Here is a 22,477-nt window from a genome sequence, read left to right as displayed (position 1 = left end):
GAAGAGTTAGTAGGGTTATGACATTGCAGTATTGAGAAAGTGAAACCTGGCTAAGAGCGAAATGATTTTGATTGACTATAAAACTGCCTAACTTAAATAACTGAGAAGGGACATCTTTACTTACTTTTAAATATCGGTGTTCTTTTGAGAGTTCCAGCAAGTCTAGCAAAGCCAGGGACAGCCAAACTTAGCATTCCTAATACAGAGTTCTAAGAAAGCAAAGAAGCCACCTTAAACGTTGAGTACCTTTTATCTATCATAATGAAGCAGAAAGGGCACATGTCTGATTTCTCCCCCACCCCCACCCCCTCACTTACAGGTCACCTTACCTCTTAGAGTGTGCATGCGCAACCCCCATTCCCCCCATAAAAAACACTTTCCAGTGTTCTATATTGAAAGTGGAGCATAGTAAATTCAACTCAAGCCTCCTGCCCTAAGTGGGCTCCTCGCCCATATCCGTACTGCCGCTACATATTTATACTTTGCCCATCACTGTGACATCTGCCATAGCCCCTTCTCCACATGCTGCTTTTAAGCATCTGGGTATTAGTCAGTGTCCATGAAGTTAATATCTTCACACTTTCAGGCCCTGGATTGTTTGGATTGTTTTCTTGGCTGAGGAATGGGTACTACTTCCTCAATATCACAGTGGGAAATTATCTAGTTCAGAGATTCTCTATCTTTTTTCTTTCTGATTGCCCCCCCCCCCCCCACAACATGCTATAAAAACTCCATGGCCCACCTATGCCACAATAACTATTTTTCTGCATATAAAAACCAGGGCCGGCTTTGGGGGGCAGCAAGCAATGCAGTTGTGTGGCCCCGCAAAGCTAAGTTGCTCAGGCTTTGGCTTCAGCCCCGGATGGTGGGGCTCAAGACCCTGGGCTCCAGCAAGGCTAACGCCAGCCCTGCTTGATAGACCCCCCCCCCCCCCCCCAAACCTGCTCGTGCTCACCCAGGGGGCCCTGGACCTCTGGTTGAGAACTGCTGATCTAGCTGAAAGTGTGGAAACATGGTGTGGTATTACTCCTGCTCCCTGGTTTTTCCAAACCTGTGCTTTGAATACATTTGCCAGCCTCCATGCATGTCTTCCGGTGCTCTTCATAAACTTCCTGTTCAGTAAAATCTCGCCCTTTTTTCCCCACAGGCAAATACACTATCTCAGTATTCTGCTTTCCGGGGGCGGGGCGTGTAATTGCTTCAGTTCTTTCAGCTTCCAGTAAATCTTCCATAAGTAATATTTTAAAGCAGTGACAGACTGCATTTGTCAGTTCTGTTTCCTGTACCACCATGGGAATACCAATGAGTTAAGTATGGAGGGTTTTACACACAGCAAGCTCAGCACAGTTGGCAGTAGCGTGTTGGCCAAAACAATGTAATAACTGAATTGCCTATCACTCTTGGAATAGGGGTTCTCACAGGTCAGGATTGAAGGGAAGGGGGCATCAGATAATGTTCTGGAAATTTCATACTGACACTTGACATGGATTTTCATGTGGCCAAAGAAACCCCTGAGGTTAAATAAAGTTACTGTGCTATGAACAGCAAAGGTAAAACTTACGACTGCAAGTCCCCTCCCTGTCACCATTTTGGGACCAGTATATTGGAACACATACCAGGGAGCATACTGTTACATTTGCTCCATTTCCTGTTCTCTCAGGTAGCCTGAGTGCTCACTGTATGTGTTTCTGCTTTCCTTTGTACCTTGAGAGCAGTATTGTAGGGGTTAGTAGGAGAACAGTGTAGTCCTTAGCTTAGCTGGAAGGAGGATAGTGTCTGTTAGGGAAAGCCTCCAGGGTGAGGGTATAAAGTTTAGGCAAAATGGAAGGAGATCCTGGTTTTTTTCAGCATATGAAGAATCTGGGGGAAATGGTGCAGGAAAACTAGGCCCTTTAATCTTTTTTTAAATGAAAGGCATGGGTCTCTGTTCATGTCTGAGATCACTGTCAGCCACCTAGTTTGGATTTGAATTCAAGCTTTTGCATTGGGGCTGTGGCTGTGCTGTGGACAGTAGGGATTACTCAATGAGGGGTGGAGGAACGATAACAGAAAATGTGGAAATGGCAGAAGTGTTTTGTTTCAGTTTTCACCAAGAAGGTTAGTAGCGATTGGTCTAATATAGTGAATGCGCCAGTGAAAATGAGGTAGGATCAGAGGCTAAAATAGGGAAAGAACAAGTTAAAAATTGCTTAGACAGTTAGATGTCTTCAAGTCACCACGGCCTGATGAAGTACATCCTAGAATATTCAAGGAGCTGACTGAGGGAGATATCTGAGCCATTAGAGAGTAGCTTTGAAAAGTCATGGAAGATGGGAGAGATTCTAGAAGACTGGAAAAGGGCAAATATAGTACCAACCTACAAAAAGGAAAATAAGGACAACCCAGGAAATTACAGACCAGACAGCTTAACTTCTGTACCGGAAAAGATAATGGAGCAAATAATTAAGTAATCAATTTGCAAACACCTAGAAGATGATAAAGTGATAAGTAACAGCATGGATTTGTCAAGAACAAATAATGTCAAATCAACCTGATAGCTTTCTTTGACAGGGCAGCAAGCCTTGTGGATGGGGGGAAGTGGTAGATGTGATATATCTTGACTTTAGTAAAGCTTTTGATACTGTCTTGCATGACCTTCTCATAAACTAGGGAAATGCAACCTAGATGGAACTGCTATAAGGTGGGCACATAACTGGTTGGAAGACCGTTCCCAGAGAATAGTTATCAGGAAGGGCATATTGAGTGGGGACCCACAGGGATCCGTTCTGGATCCGGTTCTGTTCAATATCTTCATCGGTGATTTAGATAATGGCATAGAGAGCACACTTACAAAGTTTGTGGACAATACCAAGCTGGGAGGGGCCGCAAGTGTTTTGTAGGATAGGATTAAAATTCAAAATGATCTGGAGAAATGGTCTGAAGTAAAAAGGGTGAAATTCAATAAGGACAAATTCAAAGTATTCCACTTAGGAAGGAACAATCAGGTGCGCACATACAAAATTGGAAATGACTGCCTAGGAAGGAGTACTGTGGAAAGGGATCTGGGGGAATAAATTGCCAAGGGAGGTTGTGGAATCTCCATCACTGGAGATTTTTAAGAGCAGGTTAGACAAACACCTGTCAGGGATGGTCTCCAATCTTTTTATGCCCAAGATCACTTTTTGAATTTAAGGGCAACCCAGGATCTACCTTGCCCTGCTCACTGCATCCTCACCCTCTCTCCGTAGCTTGCTCTCCCCTACCCTCATTCACTTTCACCAGGCTGGGGCAGGAGGTTGGGGTTCGGGAGGGAGTGCAGGTTCTGGGCTAGGGTCGAGGGGTTTGCAGTGTAGGAGAGGGCTCCGGGATGAGCCTGGGGCAGAGGGTTGGGGTACAGGACGGGGTGAGGGGTGCAGGCTCTGGGAGGGAGTTTGGGTGCAGGAAGGGGCTCCCGGCTGGCACAAGGGGCTGCGGTGCAGGAGGGGGTATGGGGTGAAGGAGGGAGTATGGGGTGCTGGCTGTGGGAGGGGCTCACAGCTGGGACAGGGTCTTGGGGTGCAGGAGTGGGTATGGGGGGGCTGGCTCCAGGAGGCTGCAAGTTGGGTGGTGGAAGAGAAATGCTGGTCCAGCATAGCTGGGCCTGCTGTACTCATGCTACTCCTGGTCTTAATGCTGCAGAGCCATTCAGAACCTGCCCATTGAAGGGGGCGGCACTTACCTCAGGCGGCCCCGGCTCCACGCTGCTCCCGGAAGGGACCAACGTGCCCCTGTGGCCCCTGGGGTGTCCCTCTCTGCTGGCACCGCCCCCACAGCTCCCATTGGCCACAGTTCCCTGTTCCTGGCCAGTGGGAACTGCAGGGGCAGTGCCTGCAGGCAGGAGCAGTGCAGAGACCCCTGCCAGCCACAGGGGCATGCTGGGTGCTTCCAGGAGTGGTGTGGGGCCGGGGCAAGTAGGAAACGTGCCTTAGTGGCCCCTCTACACCACTGGAGATCACAATTGACTGGGAGAGTCTCCAGGATTGACCAGTGGATCGCGATTGACCGGTTGGTGACAAGTGGTTTAGATAATACTTAGTCCTGTCTTGAGTGCAGGGGAGTGGACTAGATGATCTCTTGAGGTCCTTTCCATTCCTATGAGTCTATGGTGTGTGTGTGTATATGTGTGTGTGTATATGTATATACTATAAAGAGAGATTTTTAAAAAGTGAACATTTAACCTAAAAATCCCAGAATCTTTACCTACTTAATTTAGAACCGCTTTGATTTATTTCCCAGGTGATCCAAAACACTGCAGTTTTGCTAAGAGTTCCTTCCTGCTTTTAGAATGCTGGGGATTTCAGAGGTTTTAAATTTAAAAAAACGCTAGAAATTCACAAGAGATAATTTGTGCAGAGATTGCAGATGGCATCGCTCTTTGCCTTCTCTGACTAGTGGGAGTGTAGATTGTGTTCCTTTATAGTAACCCATCTGGCCTGTTCAGGAGAGGTTTTGATTGAATCCCAACTTCTACTGGCAGAATGGTGGCCACCATGACACACGTTTTGAGAATGGTGGGGAATACCTGTTGGAGAAGAGCCTTTTGCTGCTATGTCACAAGTCTGAATCCAGCAGTGCCAGTTTGATGGCCTAAGTGAAACTTGTTGATCTGTTTGGTTCCTAATGGATTGGTGTCAGACAGTAATCACACTGTGAGCACTTGTTGGCAGTCTTAGAGGTGAGGACAAGAATTGAGAGGGCTAGGTAAACAGAACTTCGTCCTGCCTCCTGCCCCAATGTCCCTTCAGGTCAGGTTTGATGGGAGCATTAACAGGGTAGTGTTTCTGGGAAGTTTGTTCTGTAGTCCATGTGGTGCACTTGTTCTGTGGATATATAGATGGCTTCTGTGGATCTGTCACTGGTACCTTTCACTGAGCTATTTACTAAAGAAGAATAATGTTTTGAGTGGAGCTGCTCTCGAAAATGTCAGTCTTGGATCAGCAGAGTCCTTGCTGTGTTTGCTCAGTTATTGCTTACAAAAGAGCAGACACTGATATCAAAAGGTAGTAAAATACCGATGCTAGAGTTCTTGCAAATAGGAATATGCAAAAAGCAGGAAAATGACTCTGTTCCTGGCCCCCCAGATGAGGTCATTAGAATTTCATCAGTATAGAAAGGTAAGGTGAAAGTAAGGTAATGTCTGCCCATGACATACCATTTTTGGAACAGAATTGTTACTTATCAGCTGTCACAATTGCCGGGGGTGTGTGGAGGAGACAGCTTTACTGGTTCTTCTCAGTTTGCCTGAAGCTGACTGGCAAGAAGGGAAGTTCCTCAAAGTAAAGAAATGGCTAGATAGAGAAGCAGTTGTTCTGTACAGCTTGGGAGGAGGCAGTGACTGACAATGAAATAGGGAGCTGCTAGTTTACTTGCTGGAAGCCATCAAAATCAGTCTTGCACTAAGGACACACATTTCTCTTTTCTCTTTTCTGGGGATGTTGTTTCCTTTGGTATAGTTGCTTGTATAAGGATAGTTAAAGGATATCCTTGTTAATGATAGTTTTAGGCTGTGAAACCCCACCCCATACAGATGAGCCTTCTGTGCCATGGTAACCATAGATCTGGAGTAAACCAGTGCAATCTTCAAATCTGTAGTCTCCGAGTTCCACCCAAATGTGCCAGAGACTTCTCGAAACCTCAAAAAAAAAAAAAATATCCTTTCCATTTGACTGAAGCTCCATCTCCAGGGGAGTATTGTTTGAGCACAGGAATGTTTGCAGAGCCTCAGATGTCATCTTGAATGGGATGTTCAAATAATAATTTAAAATTGAACCAGGTCTTCTCCCACGTTGAGATTATGGCCCTATAGCTGCCTGCATCATTGATAACGGAGTGCTGACAGAAGATTAAGGTCTTCTCCCACAGGAAGCTTCCACTTAAAGGCAAAGCCCTGTGTAGATGTCCCTTGGCCTGCACTTGAGCTGTCTAGGTTAATAGAGGAGACAGAGGAGTGGACCTGAGAATGACTCCAGGCAGAACTACTAATCTAGACAGCTCTAGTGGAGGCCAAGGGACCCTCTAGCAGGGCCTTGAGAAGAGTGTGTAGGTGAGTGCCTCCCAGAGTGGTACCTGAGTAGGGTGGTCATGCTAGTGAAGGAAGTGTAAACTAATTATACTCCAGTGTCAGATGCCCAAAGTAAAGAAATGTAAAACTTGTAATCTTGAATGTTCATAACAATACTTTTCTGAAAAAGTGATTTTTTTTTCCAAGTTGAAGGTCTTTTAATTGACACAATCTTGCTTCTATTGTATCATCCTGCTGTCCAGGAGACACCCTGTTATCTGTATAGCCTTATGCAAGTGTATGGTGCTTTACAGGCAGAATATAAAAAGAGGGTTCAATTAGAACTTGCACAGTGGCAGTGAGGGAGATTTTTTTTTCCCTATGATTTGAAACATAATTGTCCTGTCTGAGTCTCATTTATGTAGTACCATCACTTCAAAATTACTCTTCTCTAGCAGTCCTATTTATTGCTCTTTAGTTCTTTTTTCCACCCCGCCTCCCCCACCTAACCACTTGAGTCCCAAAAGGTGTTTTGGCACATTTTGTGTAGAGGATAATGCACAAAAGTCAAAGTTGTTCTTGCTGGGTCACTGTCTGCATGATAAACATTGTATCAAATCTCAGTTGGTAACTTATTTCTAACAATAGGTTCTTCAGCCTTCTGATCAGATGAACATCTGGATTCCAAAGGGGCTAAAGAGTACCAAGCAAGTTGACATACTCAAAGTTAACTTTTTTCATTCCATGCATCTGATGAAGTGGGTTATAGCCCACAAAAGCTTATGCCCAAATAAATTTGTTAGTCTCTAAGGTGCCACAAGGACTCCTCGTTGTTTTTATTGATGCAGACTAACACAGCTACCCCTCTCAAAAAGTTAACTGTATGCGTCAGGTCACATAGACCTAGTGCTGTAAACTCCTGTTACTCAATGTTAGTCCCATAACCCATCCTATTCCCTCTTTTTTCTTTGCTGCTTCTACCTGCGTCGGCAGTATCTTAGCTGCCTCAGGCAGAATGTGGTTGGTAATCATTGTGGAACTGTGAGCGACTGAGTGTGATCTCCAAGTGGAGGGATGTGAGTGCAGGAAACAAAACTGTGGGTATCGTTTTAACTCTAACCCTAGTTCCTGATGCAGCATTTGTTAGTGAAGGCTAAGATTTAGTCATGGGTATTTAAGTAAGTCATGAACAGGTCATGGGCAATAAACATTCACGGCCTGTGATCTGTCCCTGACTTCTACTACATAAATACCTCTGACTAAAACTTAGCAGCTCCTGGGGCCCCGGAGGCTGATGGCTAGCCCCTGCACTGGCTGCGGGGGCTGACTGCCCCCAGGCAACTTGTTGCTCCAAGGCCTCCAGGACTGCTGCTCGGGGCCTCCTCAGGGCCAGCCACCCCCAGGACTGCTGCTCGGGTGTTTCCCCGAGGCCACCTGAGCAGCGGCTAGTGCGGATGACTCCAGGCTGCCCCTGAGACCACTGCTTGGGGGCTCTCTGTGGCCGCCTGAGCAGTGACCAGTGTGGCTGGCCCCCAGGGCTGCTCCTGGGACTGCTGCTCGGGTGCTCCCTGGGGCTGGCGTCTCCCGGGGCTGCCGGTGCAGCTGGCCCCGGGGCACCCAAGTAGCTACTCTGGCGGCCCTGAGGTCAGCTGCCCCAGCCACTGTAGCTGCAAAAGTAATGGAGGTCGCCAAAATCACAGAATCCATGACTTCCACAACCTCCGTGACAGAATTAGCAGCCTTACTTACAATAATAAAGATAGGAAAAAAGGTCTCTCATACCGGGTGCATGAGTCAAAAGTTACATCTAGCTAGAGGTGGGGTGTGATTTCCAGCTCGAGTAGACATACTCACACTAGCTCCTCTTGAGCTAGCATGCTGAAAATAGTAGTGTAGTTGTGGTAGCATTAGCATTGGAGGCATGGTCTAGCTTCCTCAAGAACATACCCCTGGAGTCCAGGCAGGTTTATACTCGATGGGGGCTAATCTGTGCTGCTGCTTTTGCTACCATGGCTACAGTACTATTTTTAGCACACTAGCTCAATGAGAGCTAGCATGAGTATGTCTGCTCAAGCTGGGAATCACACTCCCGGCTCTGTGTAGACATAACCTAAAATGAAGGACAACTTAGAAATATTTGAGGACGGAGGGGTAAATCCTACTTCTCCATTTTTCCTGCTGCTGTTAGGGATGCAGACTGCAGCTACATTGAGTGCACATTTAAAGCTGCTGTAACAATGTGGTGGTGTGATGCAAAGTAAACAATACGGTATTGTTGGAACAGTCAGATTCTGTACTGCAAGTAAGAGATGAATAAGCAAAGCTGCACAGCTCCAGGAAGGACGGAATGGATACAGTGTCACATGTCTTTATTGTTGCAGTACTTTACTGGCCTAGAGTGTGGACATAAGTTCTGTATGCAGTGCTGGAGTGAATATTTAACTACCAAAATAATGGAGGAAGGCATGGGACAGGTAAATATTGGATTTACGTGACTTCTGCTGGTCTTGTGTTGGGGAAGAGGGAAGGATGGGATGGAGGCAGAGGTCTTTTCTAACAAAAATGAATAAACAAGTCTTGGAGGTTGACTTCTTCATCTACAGAGTGCATGTGGGTTTCATAGGGAACTGTATGGACTCTAAGCATCTCATCCCTGGTTGAACATGGTCATGCTGTTCAAGGAGGTATGTATCTGGAGTTTTGATTTTGTTGAGCCAATATGGCTAGTTTGCAATAAAATCCTGTGGGGTTGCTGATGAGGATAAAGGGGCACAAAAAACATTCCAAGACCTTACTTGACCCATTTTTCCTTTTTCAGACTATTTCGTGCCCTGCTCATGGCTGTGATATCTTAGTTGACGACAATACAGTTATGTAAGTACCACAGTTGAAGGGTGGCATCATGTTACCCGTCCTCTGTTAATGTTTTTCCATTTTCCCCCTCCAGTAAATGTTGTATGTATGAAATGGCTCATTTGAAGCTCCGTGTAAAGAGATTGATGTTCAAGGAACTGCCCTGTGTTGGTGTACCGATTCTCAGCTCTGTGCTAGAAGGAAGACTCCCCGCCACACTTATTAAACTTACAAATAGAATAAATGCACTTGCACGCTATCACCAAATCCCCAGTTAATTGCCTGTACAGTTGTTAGTTTCATCTCATCTGACTAGGAATATAGAACTTTCTACAGCAGGTCAACACGCTGGTCCATCAAGTCCTGTATTCTGCCTTGGGCAGTGAAAAATACCTGAAGCTTCAGAAGACCACTCCTGTAATGTGTTTGGCCAGCTCTGCAGTGCTGCCCGTCCCACATAGGCTGTTGTGAGAGATGCCTTCCTGACCCCTTCGTAGTGAATTGTATTAATTACACCCTGAGTCGTGAGATTCAATTACCCTTTTATGTTAGCCAGTGTGGGGTGGAGTGAGGCACATTGTTGTGTTGCAGTGAAACTTGATTTTAGTTTTTGCACAGTATTTTAGATCCCACTTTTTAAGTAGACTTTATTTGTAGGGATCTTGTATTTCTGGAATCCAAACTTACCCACCAGTGTGACTTAGACTACAACAGTGCAAAATGAGACTTGGCTAGAGGCATGTATCTACACTAGGCGCTTGCAGCAGTGGAGCTATGTCTCTCTAGTTCCACCCAGGAATTATTCTTCTCTGAACAAGCACTTGGATTTTAAATTCCTATTTCCTTCTTCCCTAATCTTGCAGAAGAACCTCTGGAAAGTCTCGGAGGTGTATGAGCCCTAACACCTTAAGTGAAAGTGTGAAGGATGTTGTTTTTAATAGTCTGACTAAAAAGCCCTTCCCTACCAAATTTCATTCTTAGCTCATGTGATGTCACCTTTCCTCTAGCTCTCCAGCCTTAGCCTTCCAGACTACACAGGACCTGAATTTCTATTTCTATTTAAAAAAAAGAAAAAGGAAAAGGGGGGAAAAAAAGGCATATTTAAAAGAAACACTTTTCGGGGCTTCTTTAACCACCATTAAAGCAGAGAAAGCACAGTCTCAGTTCCATCTTCCCCAGCCTATGAAGCAGTGGGCTCTCTATGCTGCTATACCTGTGAGCAGGCCAGTTTCAGCAGTGAAGATAGACTTTCCCAGATCCATCACTGTGTAGCTATATTCTTGTCAGTTATGCTTCCTATGGCTTTTATAACTATTGATCTTGTGGGGGAGAAGGAAGAAGGTTGTCTTAAATCTTTCAAGACCTTCAAACCAGCTAAAGGTAATCTGTTCTATCCCTTCCTCACCCTATCTAATGCTGCTGGTAATTGCTTTAACCGAGGCCTTGGCTACACTTACCCGCTAGTTCGACAGCTGGAAATCGAACTTCTGGGTTCGACTTATCGCGTCTAGTCTGGACGCGATAAGTCGAACCCGGAAGTGCTCGCCGTCGACTGCGGTACTCCAGCTCGCCGAGAGGAGTACCGCGGAGTCGACGGGGGAGCCTGCCTGCCGCGTGTGGACCAAGGTAAGTTCGAACTAATTCGAACTAAGGTACTTCGAACTTCAGCTACGTTATTCACGTAGCTGAAGTTGCGTACCTTAGTTCGAATTAGGGGTGTAGTGTAGACCTGGCCCTACATGCCGTGTTGTTGCTTTCATTAATAAGCACAGCAAGCTGCCTTTATTACTGGTGCCAAATGGCTGCTGCTGTCATGTAGCCTCTGCAGTCCAGTAGCAACTGGCTAGAATCTTCCTTCTCAGCTTCTCTACAACTTCTGGTGACATCTATGGTACAACAGTATGTCTCGTTCCCATTTGGCCTAGTGCTAAGAAAGTTCAGACAAAATTGAAAGGACAGTGTTGAGGAACTCTGTAAAAGAGGGGAGGATGCAGCAAGTCAGAAGTGCTTACTCTCCAGCATTAGTGCCTTATTTTTATCCCCACCATGTCTGCAGTCACTAGTGGTGGTCAGGAGGCCACTACTGAGCAGACAGCACCAGTTGAGTTTTCAATGTAGGGTGCTATGATCCAAATTGGCTACTTCTTTCCATAGCATATGCATCATGCTATATTTCAACTGCTCTAGGTCTTAAATTCCTTAGACAGCAAGAAATTTGGTAGTGCGGTAATGTTGTAAACCTTATAAACTGGTAAAGAAAACTACCACAAAGTTAAAGGACCACTTAAGGTGAAGTTTAATGGAGCTGTTGTAAAAACATTTCCCCAGTATATAGGATTTATTTCCTGTCCTTTTGTTGCCAGTAGACGTTAGTGGATAACAAATTGTCAAGCAGCTGCTTCTCCTGCTTGATTCCTTCAGTGAGGTCAGTCTGTATGTGTAACTTAGTTTGTTAATGAAGGAAGAAGAAAGCATGGCTAGTTGGCTAGTGCATGGGGGCTGGGAATTGGAAAGAGATGGGTTTTATTCCAAATGACTATTGATTTGTGACCTTGGGCAAGTCACTTACCCTGTTTGTCTCAGTTTCCTTGTCTGTTAAATAACCCACCACCACCTTACAGGAATTTGTGATCCTCAGGTGAATAGCACTATAGAAATGCAGTTGTCACTTTAAAGTGACGCTTTCCAATACAACAGACAGGAGCAGGGTGCAATTGTGAAGGTGGCTTATTTGCCTAGTTTGGTAAACAACACACATAAGGGATTCTAGTGCCACACTAGCTGTATTCTAGTTACATTTGGGGTGGCTCTTGCATCCTAAATTTTGTCTTTGATTATGTGCAGCTTTTGGAAAACTTGGGGCTGAAATTTATCATTCCTATTCTCATCCCAGAGGTGAACTTCTTAGTAAATTTCCATACATGTATAGTATGAGTTAAATTAAAATTCATTGTATTCTCAGATAACAAATGGCTTCATTTAAAAACTGGTAAATTAGCCATGGACTTAGTCCTCAATGATAAGTTTTTGACATGTTTGAAGACATTTTAGTTCAGAAATACTTACAAAGTTGAAAATCCCATTCTGCGTATGCACAATTCTGTGTTTTTCATTAGGTGAAAAACTCTCAATACTTGTATGTGCTAGAGTTAGTCTGAAATGCTGTACGATTCAATGCAGGTTCATTTCAATCTTTATTATTATGAGTTATGTGAAAGCTCATTTGATTACACCATGAAATGAACACACATCTATGGGTGAAAAGTCCTACATAAGAGCTAGGTACTATAATATTTATTACTGTGTGCTAGTTTCAGTATTTACTTACTTCTAAGTGGTCCTCCGGATATAAACAGATTAGTGTGCATGTATGTAGTAAAAGCTTTTTAGTGTTTATTCCAGCATGTGATTACAAAGTGATTATTTTTAACAATAACTTGTGCAAAGTGTAAATCATTTCAACTTCATAGGTTGAGATTTTAAATACTCAAAAGGAAACTCAGTCATAGTCCTCAAGCAGTTATAAGTGTGCTGCCTTATACACATGAAGGCTTTAGGTCTGTCAAACAAAAAAAAAAGGCAATTGTGAGATTTAAAAAAAAAAAGTTGCAATTAATTGCAGTTTTAATTGCACTGTTAAAGAATACTGATTTAAATCTATTATAAATATTTTGGATGCTTTTCTACATTTTCAAATATATTGATTTCAGTTACAACACAGAATACAAAGTGTACAGTGGTCACTTCATATTTTTGATTATAAATATTTGCTCTACTTATCTAGTTAATTTGTTTTGCATTAATTGCTTGAGTTAACTGCGATTAATTGACAGTCCTAAAGTCTTGTTTGTGTGAGTGTTTCCAGTAATACATAATTTAATGTCGTTATTTACAATGCACCAGTCCTAAACTCAGTATATACACAACATAATTATAAAACCCAGAATCATGCAGATTGGATCAATAAATATAACTGAAAGTGCTCCCGAACTCCCCTGAAACAATTGAAATGATTAACTTAAAGTGAGATTTTATTTTATTTTGCCACTGTCCAGAAGACCATGTATTTTGCTGATATTGCAGCTTTAACTTATTACCTTTCTGTATATGACTATATCAGCAATATCCCATTAACATTTAAGCTGATGGCCATTAACATTCAGTTGAAATCCAAATAACATTTGGGCATACCTGGTGCTGGTCAGTAGTGCAGCGAGTGCTGTTTGGAGCCTTTGAAAGCAGTTTATAGAAAACATGCAAATCTGACATGAATAGAAATTAGCAAAATTGTTTACTGTACTTCCTGGACTCTTCAAGAAAGCTTTAGAAAAATGTAGCTTACACTCCTCAAAACAGTCTTGTTTGAACTGTACAACTTTCATTTGTGCTTCTGTATTAAGAATCTGAAATGAAAGCTGTAAGGTTCAAAGTGTTTGTATTGTGTTGTAATGTTACACAAGTAGGAAACAGGTAAGTGTTCCTGGACTGTGGATCCTGATACATGTTTGTGTAACTGCAAGCATATGGGAAAGCAACCACATTCTTACACTGTCTCCTCTTTAGTTGTTGACTGCGTAAATAAATGAGTTTTCTACTATAATGAATGTTTCTGCATTTCTCTCCTTTCCATAGGCGTCTGATCACAGATTCAAAGGTTAAATTAAAGTACCAGCATTTAATAACTAATAGTTTTGTAGAGGTGAGTTTTTTTTATTTGAAATTCTTTAATGAAAGAAATAATTCTGTTCTAATCTTTTTATTCTTCTACACAGAAACAGTGAGACCCCTTTGTTACCCAGCTTTGAATATTTCCATTTATAGTGGTGTGTTGAACACGTTTTTGATTGAATTATGACTCAGTGGTTGGAGCTGCGGGATGGGGGCTTGCTTCTGTTTAAGTCTAAAGGCTCATTGTTAACAACCTTTTGTTTTAATTAGGCCGGGTGCTCTTGTGCTGGGGGACAATGTAGATTTCTAAATTGTGATAGGATATAGGCATGTGAGAGCTAGTAGTCAACATTTTTCCTTTTGCTATGTTAACACTTTCTTGAAATGGGCAAGCATTTGCCATTGAAGGCTGAGCTTGCATTGACTCTTTTATGGCAATATGCTGCAAGTCAGCAGAAAATGAAGAGCTGCCCAAGTTTAATGGCTATAGACTTCGGTACAGGAGATGATCTAATCAGTTGTAACAAGGTAGCGCTCTTGCAGCAAGTGTGTTTAAGCCATTTAGTCTATGCGCAATTATGGGGAAAATATTAAACCCAGTGTACCAAGAAGACACATGACCCAGAAAACTATGTACTGGGTGAGGGGGAGACACAGTGGAATATTACTTAGAAATTTAGAAAATTACTGTCAAAGTAGATGAGCAAAATGCAGTAGGTGTTACATAAGTACTGAGAAGGATTTAATGGTCCTTGTCTTTCCAGTGTGGTAATCACTGTATTTGGGTAAGCTTTTTTCAGCCTCAAAACCAGGACACACGAAGCATTAAAGTGTAAAGGGTACCCCAAGTGCCAGTCTGTAAGACATGTCGATGTATAACTGCTTTGAATAAAACATGTCAGTGTTCTGTTAACTACTGGGTCCGTAACTGACAATTAAATAAATGAATAAACCTAGATACAGGAACTAAGATTTAAAGATGCAAGTTGGGAAATTTTAATTGTATTAACTCCCTCACTGTACCTGTGTTACAAATATTCAAGTATACTGTAAATAGCCTGTTCAGTAATCAGAAATAGCTTGAGAAAGTTTAAGGTTGCAGTCAAACAATAACTTCTTGACTCTTGTTTAAATTGGTGGTCTTGACATTGCACTAATGTAGCATTGGAGATGCACAGTTGTAACAATCCACAAAGGTTTATAATGGTTAGAAGAAGTCCTAGAAGTCCATTGGTGGCTGCAGTAAAAATGCAAACAAAGCAGTGGGATGTGTTACCAGAGGGATTGAGAATGTGAATGGCTTGTAAAAGTGAGTTCCTGGACACAGCTGTAGGTAGACAGTGTTTCATTAAAAGAGTATCACTGCAGCACAGAGGTTGGGAGATGGGCCAAACTGCTCAATATTAGTTTGACCAATACTTCCCCAAAGGAAAGCTTAAACATTTTACACTTTCTTCATGAAAAGTATCTTCCAGGTGGCCTAGTAGATGCATTCAGAATACAGGAGATAAAAGTGGGACAGCAGTAACTGTTCACACTACTGCTTGTTCAGAAAGAAGATGCAACAGTGAAGTAATTGACTGATTTATTCAGTCACTTGTTCTGTGGGGATAGTGTGAACATGTAGAATAAGCAGACACGTGAGGCCACTGTGGATAGGCGTATAAGACAGGAAGGGTATGTCTACATTGCAGTTAGACTCCCATGGCTGGCCCATGCCAGCTGACTTGGGTTCAGGCTGGAAGTCTACGCTGCAGTTAAACAGCCCTGCAGCTCAAGTCCCTGTGCTCAAGTCAGCTGGGATCGGCCAGCTGTGGCTTTTTTATTGCAATGTAAACACACCCGAAGACTCTTAAGGTTAAAGAATACTGGGACAATGGGATACAGGGGGAAAGGAAGATTTGTTAGGGTGAGTGTCCTTTTCTGGGTAGTTCTTCGTGCCATGTTTTCTCATTTTATTTTCTAGTGTAATCGACTGTTAAAATGGTGTCCTGCCCCAGACTGCCACCATGTTGTTAAAGTTCAGTATCCTGATGCTAAACCTGTTCGCTGCAAATGTGGACGTCAGTTTTGGTAAGAACACTCTTGTGAATTAATTCAGAGCTTCCATTCAAAAGTTAAGAGTTAGGTACTGTATAAATATCTTGTTGAGAAATTAAGTGCCAGAGGAGCCAATAAGCTGGGAGAGCTTAGTAACCATTTGGAAGAAGGGGAGAGGTTTTAAAAGCAAAGATTAGTTTTGTGGTTCATCTTTCTTTTGCTTCAGTTGAAAATGTTCTTGCCCATCTTCCTAATTAGAAAATAAAAATGTCTTTCAAGTGAAAATGTCTAGCAGCTGACAGGGAGAAATCTCTCTTGTAGAGAAATTTCTGGGGCAATTCCAAATCCCTTGGCTCCTCTCCCTCAATTGATTCACTTAACGAAGGAATGGGAGTCCTGTTCAGCAAACTGAAGCTGCTTAAGTCAGTTCCCTCATTAACCGAATAATTCTGAGAGCACTTGGTGATGGGCATATATGAAATTAAAAGCTAAAGCTGGGAAATGTATTGATAAATGCCTGGAATTTCATTTTAGAAATGGCAAAATTAACGTGTTGACAGTGTAGGGTCATCTTGTGGGTAACACCTAGGACTGAGAATCAAGTCAGTCCCATTACTCACTCAATGGCCTTTGAAAATTCAGTCATCCTCTCTCTACCTTGGTATCCCATCTAAAGTGAAGCTAGTTCATGTTCACAGGCAGGTTAAGGCTGAATTAATCAGTTTGCCAAGTGGGAGAGTGCCTCATATGCGAGGCACCTACAGCAAAGGATTATTATTTATATTGTGCATAAAGTGCTTTTAAAAGGGGCTTTCACCCTAATTACATCTTTCCACTTTCAATGAGAGTATCAACAGCTGTAGCCAAAAGCCAAGAAACAAGTTTTTAAATGCTCTTGAAATGTGTTGGGAAGGAACTTTGCCTGAGACCTGAATTACATGGAAGTCTGCAAACTGTTACGGCAGTTAACCTCATTCAAACAGATGTTGTTGTTTAGTAGAGGAAACACTTTTGGGGAAAAAAAGTCTGAAAACAGTTAGACATGGAAACTCCCTATAAACTAAGGGGTCTGTTTTTCTACCCCTCTAGCCATTTGAAGGGCCATGCATAGATGAAGTTTCCATGTTCAGCATTATGCTTTTTATTAAGAGCCCAGATGTCTGTTTTATTTTACAAGGCAGCCTTATACTTCTGGATGGAAAACTAATCCATTTCAGATCTAATGTTAGTAGCTGGGCCCCTTTGGGAAAACTAAAGTGTGTCATGCACCCATCAGGGGGCATGGGATTCTAGTTTAACTGAGAGGGATAGCTGGGTTAGTCTGTATCCACAGAAACAACGAGGAGTCCGGTGGCACCTTAAAGACTAACAGATTTATTTGGGCATAAGCTTTCATGAGTTAAAAACCCACAAGAAGTGGGTTTTTTACCCACGAAAGCTTATGCCCAAATAAATCTGTTAGTCTTTAAGGTGCCACCAGACTCCTCGTTGTTTTAGTTTAACTGAAACACACTTACAGTAATGGCTTTCAGCAAGATCTGGTGCCCAGACCCTTTCAGTGGAGTAACCCAAAAGACAAAAACTACTGTAAGAGTAAGTTTAATGGAGTTATGATTTAATTACAAGCATAGTGTGATAGCTAAACTTCTGTGAATTAATTCTCTTTTTCACGTACAGCTTTAACTGCGGTGAAAATTGGCATGATCCTGTTAAGTGCAAGGTGAGCATGTCCAACTTCCTCGCGGAACCCATGGCTTTGCAGAATTAAAGGGCTAAAGTCAAACTGCTTGCAGGATCCCTGGCAAAGTAGCATGGTACTGTGTGTATTTACAGTGTCTAGGTACGAGCCCATAGCTGCCTTACAATAACCACTCGCACCCATGAGCTTAGTTTGGGCGGGTGTAAGCGGGGCGTTGCTCCCAAACTGCAAGCCTCGGGCAGGTGCAGAATTTGCCCACCCATGCGTGGCCCCATTGGCCTGACTGGAGCTGAGAAGTCTAACTACGCCTATGCTCACACGAAGGGGCACTGTAGGCTTCTGCCTCTTCATATGAAGGAAGTGACAAGCAGCACCTGAAGTCTGCTAGTAGTCTTTACCGTCACAACTCTGCGTTGCCTTCATGAAAAAAGCATTTTAGTGCAGCTATGTGGAAGATTTTGTTGTTGTAGGAAAATGTTATATCAGTAGAGATGGGTGACCTCAGGAATAAACGCTTCACTCTACAAGGAGTATTCCTATTCTCACAACACTCCTGTGAGTGCTTTAATACCTTAGTAACCTCATAGATTGCTTCTGGTTTTAATATTTAACCTCAGTGGTCCTGATTTCAGGTGCCCCTGCCACCTAGGAAGATCTGTGGAAAAGATGGATGATTATTTTAATACAGTAGCACCCAGAGGCCCTAATCAAGATTGTGGGACCCCCGTGGGTTAGGCACTGTGCAAACAAACAGGAAGACATGTTCCATGCCCTAAAGAGAATACAATCTAAGATCTTAAATGTAAGAATGAGTGCAGTTAGCTACCATTGGGGCAGTAAAGGGTGGGGCGGTTGTAGCTAAGTTTTCATTTCCGTGAGAGGTTCAATCAGTTCCTGATCTGCAAGGTATAAGAAGTCCCATTTTTTCTTCAGTGATTTAAATCATTGGCTTGGCACTGTTCCTCTAGAAATGTAGGGAAGTAGGTGAAAGTAAAGGTTGTGCAGGCTTTCCAAATAGCCCCAATGTGCATCTCAAATGCAACACTTGCAGCAGCTTTAATACAAAAAACAATTTACAGGAGGGAATAATATGTAATTCTCTCATGACATAAAACTAGCTAGGACATCGTAGGAGACTTATCCTGTGGAGGCTTTGCATCTTTGAGTTTATGCAGAGAAATGTTTGAACACTGCTAGGCAATGGAATTTAGCGGTTGAAGATCCCCAGAGACCCAACATAGCAAATCGGGGTAATACACATTATCATTAGAGAAGAAAAGCAACCCTGTTGTACAGCCTGCCAGAATATCACAGCTAATGTGAAAGAGCAAAAAAAATAGTGTTAGTACTCTTTCCTTGCTTTTCTTAGCTGGTAGACTAGCAAAGGGAAACTGAGACTTGTTAGTTTAGTCTGTGCGCTTCTACTAACTGGACCGTGTTGGTATTCGGGGCAGAGCCTGCACAGAAGCAAGTTACATCCAGGGCTTGCCTTCCAAAAACTTCTTGTTGTTCTGGACTCACAAGTAAGACAGTCCCTAGAAGATGGCATTCTGGTATATCTATGGTCCTATAATACTTATATACTTACTAATATTTATTTATTTAATTTAATTTACTCTTTTCTAGGGTTTAACTAGTGATTCTGGCAGACAAATTTTCTGCCACAAAAGGAATTGTCAAGTTAAAGCTCACTCCACCGTGCTTGGCAAACAATGTCATTCAGGTGTACCTTTGCAGCTCTCCTTTTATGTTAAATGCTTAGTGTTAGCTTATTGTAATGTCTGTGCTAGAAAGATTTAAACTGTATAAAGTCTATGGATTCTATTTTTTCACTTTCTGAACAGTGGTTAAAGAAGTGGATTAAGAAGTGTGATGATGACAGTGAAACTTCCAATTGGATTGCAGCAAACACAAAGGTTGGTTTCAGTTTCCTTCATAAACATACTATGCAGAAGCGCTGATGGAAGCCAGAACAGCAGCTTAATCCGTTGGCACTAGGAGTATGCTCCACCCCAGCACAGTGTTATGGTCAACATCAACCACTAACGACACCAGTAAGATAAAATGGTCATCCTAGGTGCAAGCAGAAATGCTTCTGCTAATGGATGGGTAAAATTCTTCATATTATAGCCGAGGGAATTGGATTTGGTTATTTGCTTTTGTACTAAAGAGTTAATTGGAAACCCAAAGCAAGCTGAAGCTATTGCTTTTAGGGCTTCTGTCCAGCACTGATTATGTCCTTCAGCAAATTTGTGCTTCGTTCTGGTGTAAGTGTGGGAGATGTTTATGCTCCCCATGGCTTGGTTAGGCTGGGTTAATTTACATCTGCCTTTAAAAATCCCCCTGGTTTGGCTTTTCAGGGGTTGTTCATTTCTGTTGGGCAGGATTCCAGATGGAGACTGGCAAACCAGCTGTTAAGGTTTTATTATGCAAATATATTGGTTCCAGCCAGCCCAACTTTACATAAAACTTCAGTGGTCTGTTTTTGTGTGCTTTGTGAGGAGTGAAAACAAGGGTTGGCATGGTAGCAAGGAGGCAAAACATGTAACTATCATGTGGAGAATGTAGTTTAGGAGCAAACCTGGGCCTTTGCCTGTGAAGACAAGAGGGTGTGTGTGTGTGTGTGTGTGTGTGTGTGTGTGTGCGCGTGTATGATTTTGCGGGGAATGGTGGGGAGTTAGGAAATGGCCACTCTGTTTTCTTATTAGTTTTGCAGTGTAATCTGGTAACAGCATTGTTTGCTGCAGACAGCTGCTCCTGGTCTGGGGCGTGCATTGCTTATTTTCTGTTTAAGTGGAATCAGATACCTTTAGTGGGATCAGAACTACCCACTGTACTGTGATGTTTGGTTGAAGTAGTGTTTCCATTGCAAGACCCTGTTCATTTTCTGACTTCCTCAAATTCTGAAACTTGCTGTGCTTGTGCTCAGCTTTTAGGCAAACTTCTGGGAATTTCTCAGTAAAACTAATTTTTTTTTTTTTACTTCTGTGGAAAATAAAATGATTTCCTAATGCGTTCTGAAGCAGTGGTTCTCAGCCTTTCCAGGCTACTGCACCGCTTTCAGGATCTGATGTGTACCCCAAGTTTCATCTCACTTAAAAACTACTTGCTTACAAAATCAGACATAAAAATACAGAAGTGTCACAGCACACGATTATTGACAAATTGCTTCCTTTCTCATTTTTACCATATACACCTCTACCCTGATATAACGCGACTCGATATAACACTAATTCGGATATAACGTGGTAAAGCAGTGCTCTGGGTGGGCGGGGCTGCTCTCTCCGCTGGATCAAAGCAAGTTCGATATAACGCGGTTTCACCTATAATGCAGTAAGATTTTTTTGGCTCCCGAGGACAGCGTTATATCGGGGTAGAGGTGTAATTATAAAGTAAATCAATTGGAATATAAATATTGTACTTGCATTTCAGTGTATAGTATCTGGAGCAGTATAAAACAAGTCACTGTCTGTATAAAATTTTAGTTTGTACTGACTTCATTAGTGCTTTTTATGTAACCTGTTGTAAAACTATCTCTAGATGAGGGGTACATGTAAATCTGCTTGCGAACTACTGTTCTGAAATATACTCACAACAGCAGACACCACTATGTTCAAACTTTGCTTGCTCCTTAGAGTTCACTAAAGCCAAGCTTGAAGGAAATTAGTTCCGTAGCTTTGATGGAATTATCAAAAATATATTTTGTTTTCTTCTAGGATTTTTTGCTTAACCTGAATCTGAAAGGTTGGGGGACACAAGCATAGTAGACTTAGATGCACAATTAGGATGACCAGATAGCAAGTGTGAAAAATTGGGGTACCTTTTCTGGGAGGCGGGGAATATAGTTGCCTATATAATACAAAGCCCCTAATATCGGGATGTCTGGTCAGGCACAATAGACTTTGCTACTCAGTACTGTTAATTTAAAGTAGCATTGAGGATTGGTAGTACCATGAAGTGCTTTTGTAAATACTTCCTGTCTCTCTTCTAATCTTGAAAGATGGGGGTGGTCTTCCTCAGGACTCTTAAAAATGTTTAAAAAGGGAATCTTACCTTTACCTGGATCTGAAATCTATTTCATGGGAGCCATACCTAGTAGTGGTGCTGAGAGCTGGAGCACAATGGTGTGGTAAGATCCAGGATCTACCTGGAGGGGCAGGAAGCCTCTGTAGGAACACACATCCACAGAGGGTGGGGGGAAAGGAAGTTGGGGGCTAGCCATGCTAGTATTAACCCTGCTAATCTGTCAGCTCCTGAAGTTCTGAGCTAGCAACAGTGAGGTGTGTGTCCTAGAACATCCCTGATTTTTTTAAGTTACTCTTTATAATATAATTGTACAAGACACATCTACAGCAAGAAAATACTTTGATAGCCCAGACTGTGCAGTAGCAACAAAAACCAGTGTACGGTAATTACTTCAGACATCTGAGCAGACCCACTGCCACGGAGTCTTATGGTATGTTTAGCAATTGGTTTAACTACAGGACAATGTCACAATTATTCTTCTCATAGAAGTGACTGGATTGAATTGAGGAAAGCTGGCAGGAAATGTAATCTACCCCCATTAATAAACTCTCTTGCCTGCTAGTGGGCAGTGAAGTCATGGAAGATTGTAATTTTACTCGAATGATTAAGTACTAGCAATGTTGACTGGAACACACACAGGTTGAGCCTTGTCTGGTGATTATTGGTATGCCTCAGGAGAACCAGAGCAGTACAACATTCTGGCAGGGCTGCAGGCTTGCCAACAACCTTCCCCACTCTCCCCTTCTCCTTCCCCCCCCCCCCCCCCCCCCCCCCCCCAGGCTGGGTTGCCCACTGGCTGCAGTCCAAATTCCCAAAGAAACCCGAGCTCACATCTGACTGTGGCACATGTTTACCACCAGTCAAAAAGGAACTAAATATTTGTATTCTAAAAAAATCCTTTCCTGCTCAAGGACAAGGGAAAGAAACAGCCACACACAATGATTCCAAAGGGCTTTTAGGCCCAGAATAATTCTGCAATTTATAAACTCAGGCACTTCTTAAAGCAAAGGGCCTTGAAAGGAACTGAAAAAATCCAATTTTGAAACTCCCACTTGGGTGAAATAGTCTCACTCCATCAAGTCTTATGAACAATCTAACTTTAATGTTGAGTTTCATTTACATTGCCTTATTTTCGGCCAAAGATATTGCTGCTGCTTTTAGCCTCCAAAAAA

The 22,477-nt window shown here is 42.7% G+C and overlaps 1 protein-coding gene across 2 annotated transcripts in view; it reads left to right on the top strand.

The window, feature by feature from the left end:
* Positions 1–22,477, top strand: part of ARIH1 (ariadne RBR E3 ubiquitin protein ligase 1) — a 125,232-nt gene that overhangs the window by 80,613 nt on the left and 22,142 nt on the right. For both annotated transcript variants that reach the window (XM_034782872.1, XM_034782871.1), the window contains exons 4-9: positions 8,401–8,493; positions 8,838–8,893; positions 13,505–13,571; positions 15,507–15,613; positions 17,258–17,300; positions 19,124–19,195. In XM_034782872.1, the coding sequence (XP_034638763.1) occupies positions 8,401–8,493; positions 8,838–8,893; positions 13,505–13,571; positions 15,507–15,613; positions 17,258–17,300; positions 19,124–19,195 (438 nt within the window). The remainder of the gene's footprint in view (positions 1–8,400; positions 8,494–8,837; positions 8,894–13,504; positions 13,572–15,506; positions 15,614–17,257; positions 17,301–19,123; positions 19,196–22,477) is intronic.

The sequence above is a fragment of the Trachemys scripta genome, chromosome 10 (genome assembly GCF_013100865.1).
Source record: "Trachemys scripta elegans isolate TJP31775 chromosome 10, CAS_Tse_1.0, whole genome shotgun sequence".
Lineage (NCBI taxonomy): Eukaryota > Metazoa > Chordata > Testudines > Emydidae > Trachemys > Trachemys scripta.
The sequence above is the reverse complement of the archived record's forward strand: the minus strand, read 5'-3'. Positions and strand labels throughout refer to the sequence as shown.